At 43.7% G+C, this 8,883-nt stretch overlaps 2 protein-coding genes across 2 annotated transcripts; one reads left to right on the top strand and one right to left on the bottom strand.

Moving 5' to 3' along the window:
- Positions 1-1,835: 1,835 nt before the first annotated feature.
- Positions 1,836-4,499, top strand: LOC147436974 (uncharacterized). Its single transcript, XM_086486369.1, has 3 exons — positions 1,836-3,605; positions 3,705-3,929; positions 4,102-4,499. Exons 1-3 carry the CDS (start codon positions 2,334-2,336, stop codon positions 4,324-4,326), a joined length of 1,722 nt encoding a protein of 573 aa, XP_086342495.1. The 5' UTR covers positions 1,836-2,333; the 3' UTR covers positions 4,327-4,499.
- A 1,260-nt stretch (positions 4,500-5,759) lies between these two features.
- On the bottom strand, positions 5,760-8,050 carry LOC147436975 (putative pectate lyase 21). The gene is made up of 5 exons (XM_086486371.1): positions 7,675-8,050; positions 7,078-7,429; positions 6,383-6,593; positions 6,228-6,296; positions 5,760-6,149 (listed from the first exon to the last, which is right to left on the bottom strand). The coding sequence occupies exons 1-5, from the start codon at positions 7,919-7,921 to the stop codon at positions 5,928-5,930; spliced, it is 1,101 nt and encodes a 366-aa protein (XP_086342497.1). The 5' UTR covers positions 7,922-8,050; the 3' UTR covers positions 5,760-5,927.
- Between the last annotated feature and the right edge of the window lie 833 nt (positions 8,051-8,883).

Here is an 8,883-nt window from a genome sequence, read left to right on the forward strand (position 1 = left end):
AGTTATCAACACAACAAGAAAACTATCACTTTCTAATCTGGGAAATCCTCATATGTCCTATCTCACTGTTCTAAGTCATCATGCCATTTTGTCGACCAAATGAACTCGGATTGTAACAAAACTTTTGGAGAAGCTATAATAAGCCCTAAAGACACTAATCTACAAAGTTTTAAGGTCATCCAACAAGATACCAAAATCCCAATCCATCATGGTCCAAGTACTAAAAACTACAAGAAAACAATCCAGATAGGTCGCCCTAAGGTCTGGGAACACTCTCATATGGTCAAAATGTCAAAAATCAATTATTTTGGCACTCAAATCGAAATATATAGCTCACATACAGGTAGTCGCAAACCACAGCAAAACTGAGAATTACTTAAATAAAAAAGCATGAGACAAGGAACACAATGCAATTCTCAGAATAGAATTCTGATCACTAGATTAAGAGAAAAATCAGTTACAAGTTGCTACTGAGTAGCCGCTCACAGTTGTACGTCCAAAAGCTCTTCAAAACTTTCATATGGCCAATGAATTGCTTACAAGGCGTTTAGGCTCATGATAGAAGAATACATCTCTAAACATACAACATTCGACTCAGAAATCATAATGTCTCTTTTACAAGGCTTTTCAGAAAAAGGATTACATCAAAATTTAGGCTCGGACAAGGTGAGGTTAGCTAGGAGGGTGCCAAGTGCATCTATCAAATACTTGAGAAGTGGACATGGCTAAAAGGATTGTTCCAAGGAAAAATATGTTGCCCAAAATAAGGAGAAAGTTGTGCACATGGTGCAATTGCTTCCCTTGGAATCCTCTTCTCACTATTCTAATGTGAAAGTAACCCATACCAAAACGGTTCATGAGTACTATATCACAGTCTCTCTGTGTGGCAACCGACTTTTAGATCACATGAACGTTGAGAATGCATGGGTCTATGCAAGGTCACAAGGTGAGAATCCTAGTAGATGATGATACATTTCACAATTTCATTAACTACAAGTTAGTGAAACATCTTAATCTACCCCAGACTCTACGTTTGCTCCGAAAGCAGTGTGTCAATTTTTCTCTCTCCCTCTCATTTGTTGAGTTTGGTGTTCTACCCATGGACGACGTAACAAACCCAAAACACCTGAGCATGAAAAGAGCCTGGAGTCAGCACGCTTTTGATGGACATTGTTAGTGCGAATGAACTCCTTGAGTCAACACGCTTTCAATGGACATTGTTAGTGTGAATAGGGTGCAGGTTACAGGTACATGGCCCAAATGTTTTTTTTGAATCAGAATTTATGGGAGATGCTCTTGGTTCACTAGAAGAAAAAGTGGAAAAGGACCTAGGTGGTAGGAATTGTTTCGATTCAAGCGAGCCAATCGACGTGGCACAAAACATGGCCCCAAGAGGACAAAAATGCCGCATGAAGCGGACAGCGCACGGAGTTGTAGTCAGAGGGTGGCGTGCATCAGATGGAACTCCGTCGTAGCACGAGAGGTCGGCTGGCTCAGACCTGTGGAAGCAGCAAAAACTGCTTCTTTTTAAAACTTGTAAGCTCACCACTTCAACGAGTAACTACTCACGATGGCTTGGCGCAAGGTAGAGACCCAATTGTGTTGTCAAGGTCACAAGGTCGACCTCGGCTACCACCCGCTTATTTTGGCTTGGATTAAGTGCTCCAAAACAGAATCCAGGGAGATTCCATGTAATGGATATAAACTCTAGAGTGGAGCCATCTACTTTACCAAGCACCAAAGAACCTTTTGGAAGGTATATGCTTTACGGTTGAAGAGGTACATTGGATGGTTGCATGTGTCCTTGCTTTTTCTCCCACGAAGTGGGCGCTCTATTCTTGCTTTGGGAACACTGTCTTGCGGGGCAAGCTTGCTTGCTTCCCTGCTTTTTGCCCCATATAAATATCTCATATGTGTCAGTTTGCTTTTCTTGCGTGCAGAAACTGCTATAACCGTGAGAGAGAGATAGAGAAAGAGGAGAAGCGAGAAAGGCACGAGAGGCTGTGCATCGACAGAAGCGCAATTGCGACATCTCCGTAACCTTGTAGAAAAGCAGGTAGCCCAGTTCGCCTTCCCCCTTCCCTGCAATTCCCAATTCGTGCAACCCCCCTTTCTTTTGCAGACTCTAAATTGAAGCTCAGAATTGAGCCATGGTGCATTCTTGAACCCTTCCTCAGTCCGTCCCACGCTCTCGTACTTTTGATCTGCAGCCATGGGGAGGAAAAGCAGCAATTGCACCCTCAACTCAATCCGAAACTCTTCGCCCAATCGTGACAATAGCTCCAAGCAGCAGCGGGGCTCCCAACAGGGGGGCTCCTGCCTGCATCGGAGAGATGCCTACAGCTATAATGTTTGGCGGAAACAAAGTAGTTCCTGCATCGACTACAATGCTCATGGATACAGAGCCGGAGATCTTAGAGGAAGGCTTAATGATTTGTACTCCAACCAACAGACCTGCCATCAGCAGTATTATCAGCATCAAGCCCGAAGCACACGTCAAGCAGAGTCGACCAATTCTCATGGAGCAGGAGACAGTTCCCATCTCGGTCTTCTCTGTAGAAGCAGCAGCTTGTGCTCCGTTTGTTCCATCGACAACAATGATGTCGATGGCAGTGAAGGGGATCCAGACAGCCATGTCGACTGCATCAAACACGCTTTGGGAAGATCAACACAGAGTCTTAAGGGACTCTGAGGGTCAGTTTAAGTCATCTCAAGTTTCTCCCCTGCCATGTACAAATTATGACTACGGAACAGTAACCAGGACTTATAGGCTAAGGGATTTTTGTCAGTTGCCCGCTCCATCAGGAGCTGACGACGCACACAATAGCTGTAAATATGTGAATAGTAACCATGGTAATGAGAATCTCTGTAGACAAGATAGATATAATTGCAACGAGCCTCGGACGGCAGTACATCCAGGTAAGTTGCCCAATTGGTCGAGGGTGGTGAAGCAGGAGGTGGCATCTCTTGATCTCGAAGAGAGCTGGCCACCACTAACAAATAAGGAAGATAAGTTCAATATGCTTGGTTACGCAGCAAAACCTATCATCAGTGCTGAGTCTCAGTGTGAGAATGCGATTTTCTCTGCTAGCTACCCGAACGTGGTGGACAAGTTTAGGCCAAACACAGTACCCTTGCATGGTAGCCAAGAGGTTGTACTTGACGAGCACTGTTGGCCCTCTCTGGAGGGGCTCAACAAATTGGGGCATGACTATAATGGCGCCAGCAAAAAGAGAGCGCTCCAGCCATTTAGTCCAACAAACGCTAGTATAGCGCAACAGCAGAGGAGAAAAGCACATGGAGGCCTTTACAAGACACAGAATATGCACTTCCCCCCAATCTTACTCATGGTGAACAAAGATTTTATTGTAACGTCCCCATTGAAGGAAAATCTGCTTCTCACTCTTGCATTGATGGGAAGACAATCAACAGCAAATGTACCAGAGAATGAACGCGCACAATGCCTCGACGAAACCGGAACAAGAAGACAAGTTCTTGTGGGACAATTCAAAGCATTTTCTTCTTTTTTGCACTTCATGCTGGGGCATGATGCAACAAGGGTTCGTACAGAGAGCAATGCAGGTGGAACCTCCACCATATCTGAGGTATATGCTTTAGTCTTTGCAGAGAGTGTTTGGTAGCTTAACCGGCAAAGTTCAAAATTGTAACGAAATTTTTTGTAATCGTCGTGTTTGTGATTTCAGTGCTTGTCCGTCGAATATTTTGTGAGGCGATTCCAAGCTAAAGAAATTGTCACTGAGATGGAAGTGGAGTACTGCTCATTCAACTGGAAAAAGGTGGACTACATATGTACACTATATGGACAGCGAGTTGGCATTTCGGTCACCAGGGCAATGTCCTTCCCAGATCCTAAGGACTTCTCCGCACAAATGGCATACCGGCTCTTACACAAAAAACTCTTTGGCTTGGTAAGCTTCAATTCTGATAGTTGTAAAAGGAATTAAATACTAAAGTTTTATCCAAAAATACCTTTGAATTCTGAAAATTAAAAAAAAAACTTCAAATATTAGAAACTTAAACAAAAACTGATTTGAATAACATGCTTTAGACATATCTAACGGTCTTTTCATGTTTTGATAGGTTGTTGCAAGGCATGGTGTTTCCAAGCGGCATAGTTTCTCTCAATGCATATTGCATGTCTGGTGTGAAACCCAGCAGACAGCAGATTCAATGCAAAGGGAGTATGATGCTGTGTCGCGAGAGTTAGATATAGCAGATGATGTGGTAATGGTGCTAACTGTGGCTGATGGGTACCATGCACGGCCAATCTTCTACGAAACCCTCTTGAGAAATGAGTTGAAATGAGACATCCGTTGCTTTGTGTACAAGTCTAAATATGTATATAACAGCACACAGGTTTGTAGTGTTTTTGCGACATTCAACTGCCATTTCTACTGCTGTAAATAGCCCAATTTTAGGTGCACCATTGTAAATGGATAACATACTTAAGTCAGGGAATATATATTGTTTGTAGGCTCCATCTTTGCAAGACGAGTGCTTTTCAAATGTGATGCTCAATTGATTCGTTGAAGAGCCTGCGTTCTCAAGGTAGCCATTTGAATGAAATTTCATAGCATGCTTTGTGTTATTGGGTATCACATCATACCTACCGACTCCACCTTAGCGAAGCATATTTTCTTGGTTCTTTGAACCCCAAGTATACCTAGATGAATCCAGGATAAGCCCAAATTCACCCTTGAAGGAAAGTGCAAGGTATAGACCCATGGTAGTCACCCACAAGACAATATAACCATCAGCTCCATCATGCTTAGTATTGACTAAATACCACATCCCACTAACGTCATCCGTGCGCAATAGTGGGTGTAGAACTAGGTACTAACATATGCTCCCCAACACAACACACACCACACGCACACAAAGTTCAGCGTGCTGAGTTTCTTTCATGACTGCCGAGATCAAGGGCAGACTCAGCCATAATGAAGCCTAGCACTAAAAGAAGCATTGAATTGGAAAAATTAGCACAAAAATGAGGTAGATGATAGGGCATGCGCAGCACAAAAGATAGAAAGAATTAGCACAATATCAACTCGTCGTAACTCGGTCGAAAACTTCACAATGTGAAGTCTACGGCATGGATCCACAAGTTTTAAAACCTAGCTTTTTTGCTTTAAGCAGGATCTAAAGATTCTTGATCAGGCTGAAAAATGTTGTCATTTCCAGACCTGCACACAATTCACTCTTCCTACATCAGTCATTTGTCATCCTCAATTGTCCCATGACACTACATCAAAATTTAAACACTATAGAGTTCGAAGAATTAGTCTTCTGTCGTTCCTCAATATTGTTCATAGCCTGAACTCTGCAGCTAGATCATATTAACCACTGCACTACAAACTTCACAGCACGTCATATTCACATTAAATGCGATAGATTCAAAGAATCACTCACTCTGCCTGTCACTCCAATAAGATGGGATATTACTTGCAATCGATGGGCAGATCAAGTTACTACTAATTTTTTAAGTGACTAAAATGATTAAAAGAGCAGAGTCACTTAGGTAAGTTTCATTAGTGATAGAATTGGCTGCTGTCAGACATATATAGACAACTTTTGGGGTATGCAAATGGACTCAATACAATCTTAACATTAAACTTACCGAAAATCACGGCAAGCATTGCAAAAACTGGAATGAGATGCAGAAAGAAAAACCATGAAGTTCTAGTTGAGTCTAAGTAAGGTGTACTTGCTAAAGTTTGAACTGTGCAACAGCCCTTGAATTTTACAACAAATGAACCGAAGTGAATTAATATGGTGAATTAGCATTTACAAGTAGGTCAAGGTAGAAATAAATGTTTCTGCAGTAGGCATAACTCTGTTACCTAATGCAAGTGTGCATTGAAGAAGAGTTTAAGCGTGCATTGAAGAAGAGTTTAAGCCATCAACAATCAGGCATTCTGAATTGGCGGGCACATTACTTGTTGCCAGCCTGCCAATGACCGGATCCCAGACACCAAATCGCGTGTACAATGAGAGATGGAGCACCTTAACGACAGAGCTTCTGGCCTGAATACTAGCTCTGAGTTTTTAGAGACTCCAACCGCACCATTGAGGAACATGTCACCTTCAGAGCACATGCTGCCTGATGCTTCCATGTGTTTGTCACTCGCCTGAGAAAGTACAAACGATTATCACAACTTTAAGGCACAATTTTTTCAACAAACATCTTTTAATTAGCCCTTGCATACCTTTTCAAAGTAGTATTCAAAAGCCTTCTTTTTACTGCCTGCTTCGTAAATATTGCACTGCGACAAGACCTGCCATACAGACAGCTCTGTTCTACTTATGGGCTCATAACCAGTTCTTCAGTATTGCCCTTCATTTGGAGCCAAGATTGACTTACCTGCGATTCCACACTAGCGCATACTGCGTATATACCCCAATCTCGGGTATAATTGTTGTAGAGATGCACTTTCCCAAACCGTACTCGTGGATGACGCTGTCGAGTGCCATCAAAAAAACAGTGGTGAATTGTCACTCTAATGCACCGATCATCCACATGACCAGGATCTGCACCTATCAACATGGTCTTATTATGATTGAAAAAGTGGCACCTGAAAATCAGCAGTGTCAAATTCAGTACAGATTACTCTATGGCCTGCAGACACAGTTGCCCATTCCTGTGATTCGACAATTCATTCAGAATGCATAACATACTGTGTCAGCACCAAGAAGAGCTTTCCCGTGGTGAAACATGGCTAGTGCTACCACCTTGTTCACTGTTCAGTAGAGTATGGTTTTTCATATGCAGTACACAAACTTCTATATGCGTTCATGCTGCTCTAATGCAATACAATACAATGTGGGAATTCTGTACATGTGGAAATTATGATGACGAAGACACCACCATTACAGCCCTAGTGATTAATGCACTCGTCTCAAATAGACATGGTTCTCATATGACACATGCAATGCGTCCACAGGAACGCCTCATTTTGTTCCATAAAGACATACAGACAAACAGTGCATATGTATTGCAGATAACACGTGCATACACACACTTGAAACAAGCACCCCGCAGTGGCAACAAAGATCCACCTTGACACTGTGATGTCTGTGCATTGTCTTGTTATGTCAATGAGCCCATCATCATAATCTGATAAACTGCAGCGATCAATCCAAATATGCTTCGAATTAGGTTTTAACTGTATAGCATCCACATCATCCCCACGGCCACCTTCAAACTCTAGATTGCAGATGATTACATGCTCGCACTCGCGAAGTTGAAAGCCTTTGCCCATAATCTTGACTCTCTGCCCTCGCCCATCAACGGTTTTGTAGGACTGAACTCTAATCGCAGATGAAAGCTTTATAATACCAGAAACATCAAAGACAATCCAAAGAGGCTTGTTTGACTTGCAAGCGAATCTGAGGCTGCCTTCACCGTCCTCTGTAAGCATGCAGGAGATTAGATCTACAAGTGGTCTGGCAATTTCCAAGTCATTACGCAGACAACCACTCCATGGACATTAGCATAAACATGTCCTAGAGACAGACTGTTTTTGACCGCTTAGTTTCTCTTAGTTCCCATGGAATACTTGTACTTCAAACTTGAAGATCCTCTCTCTCTCTCTCTCTCTCTCTCTCTCTCTCTCTCTCTCTCTCTCTCTCTCTCAACGGAGAGGGAAGGTATACCATTCAAGGTAGTGACATGGTAGATTTGACCATGAAGGCCTCCAACAGAGTGGCAACCAAATCCCTCTGCCTGTCCTGCAATCGCGTGAAGGTGCGCATCCACATTGTGGTAAGGTAGATGATGCGAAGGGGGAGGCACGATGGGAGGCGGAGGGAATGTGGGATGGGGCGGCACCGGCTGTTGAGGCCACTGCTGCTCCTGCTGCTTCGACCTGCGAGGAGAGCAAAGATGCAACAAACGCCTCATATCCGCGCGTGCTCTTCTGCGCTGCGAGCCATTCCGATGCCGAAATCGGACATCGCAGTGCGCCGCAGTGCACAAAGCTGAGGGTAGGGACCCCGCCTTGCCGGAATCAGCCTTTGAGCTTTCGAATAGCCTTAGCCTATTAGGCAAGCGGCGGAACTTGTTCTCTTTTTGCACTAAGTAACACCCATCTTTAATGCAAGGTGGAGTAATGGGATCGATGGTCCGGGTTGAGAGGCGGGATCCCGAGGCGCGCTAAACATGGCCAGCGAGGAAAACGAGGTGCGCCGCCAAAGCACATTAAATCCGGCCAGTGGGAAACACGAGGTGCGAACCCGTGACGTCGCGAGCCGGATTTAGAGCGGAACTTGTTCTCCTTTGGCACTAAGTAACACCTATCTTTAATGCGGGGTGGAGTAATGGGATTGACGGTCTGTTTTGAGGGGCGGGATCTCGAGGCACGCTAAACCTGGATAGCTAGGAAAACGAGCCGTGCCGCCAAAATAGCTAGGCACATTAAATCCGGCCAGCGAGAAAAACGAGGTGCGACGAGGAGATTTGAACCCGTGACGTCACGAGCCGGGTTTAGAGTCACATGGGTTAACCACCTCACCCGTGCATGCATTGCGTATCCACAACCCGTTTTATAACATTATAATGTAAATTAACATGCATTGGCCAGGCTGTCCAGGTTTAGTGCATGTCCAAGTTTAATTTTTGATGTGATATTTACGACGGCGATCTTCTCGACTTTCGCGCGTGAGCTTCTTTGCCTTTGATCCAATGTTCAGGAAAAATCATTTTTCCAAAGATACAAAATTCCTTTCCTTGGATTTGCCAAGATGACATTTTAGAAAATCAGGTTTATTTTTTAGGCTTTTACACAATTTTTCTCTATTTCGAGTGGATTTTCTCCCTTTCCCCTTGCCCTCAACCGGCATTTTTTAAATTGAAAACGGCATGAT

Source organism: Adiantum capillus-veneris, chromosome 17 (genome assembly GCF_014529385.1).
Source record: "Adiantum capillus-veneris isolate H3 chromosome 17, ASM1452938v2, whole genome shotgun sequence".
Taxonomy (NCBI): Eukaryota; Viridiplantae; Streptophyta; class Polypodiopsida; order Polypodiales; family Pteridaceae; genus Adiantum; species Adiantum capillus-veneris.

What these genes read in the sequence shown, in the direction of transcription:
- LOC147436974 (XM_086486369.1), top strand. Translation starts at nt 2,334, where the DNA reads ATGCCTACAGCTATAATGTTTGGCGGAAACAAAGTAGTTCCTGCATCG. An exon ending in GAACCTCCACCATATCTGAG is followed by an intron (nt 3,606 to 3,704) that starts GTATATGCTTTA and finishes TTGTGATTTCAG; the next exon opens with TGCTTGTCCGTCGAATATTT. An exon ending in ACAAAAAACTCTTTGGCTTG is followed by an intron (nt 3,930 to 4,101) that starts GTAAGCTTCAAT and finishes ATGTTTTGATAG; the next exon opens with GTTGTTGCAAGGCATGGTGT.
- LOC147436975 (XM_086486371.1), bottom strand. Translation starts at nt 7,921, where the DNA reads ATGAGGCGTTTGTTGCATCTTTGCTCTCCTCGCAGGTCGAAGCAGCAG. An exon ending in CCATGTCACTACCTTGAATG is followed by an intron (nt 7,430 to 7,674) that starts GTATACCTTCCC and finishes GCATGCTTACAG; the next exon opens with AGGACGGTGAAGGCAGCCTC. An exon ending in ACAGACATCACAGTGTCAAG is followed by an intron (nt 6,594 to 7,077) that starts GTGGATCTTTGT and finishes GCTGATTTTCAG; the next exon opens with GTGCCACTTTTTCAATCATA.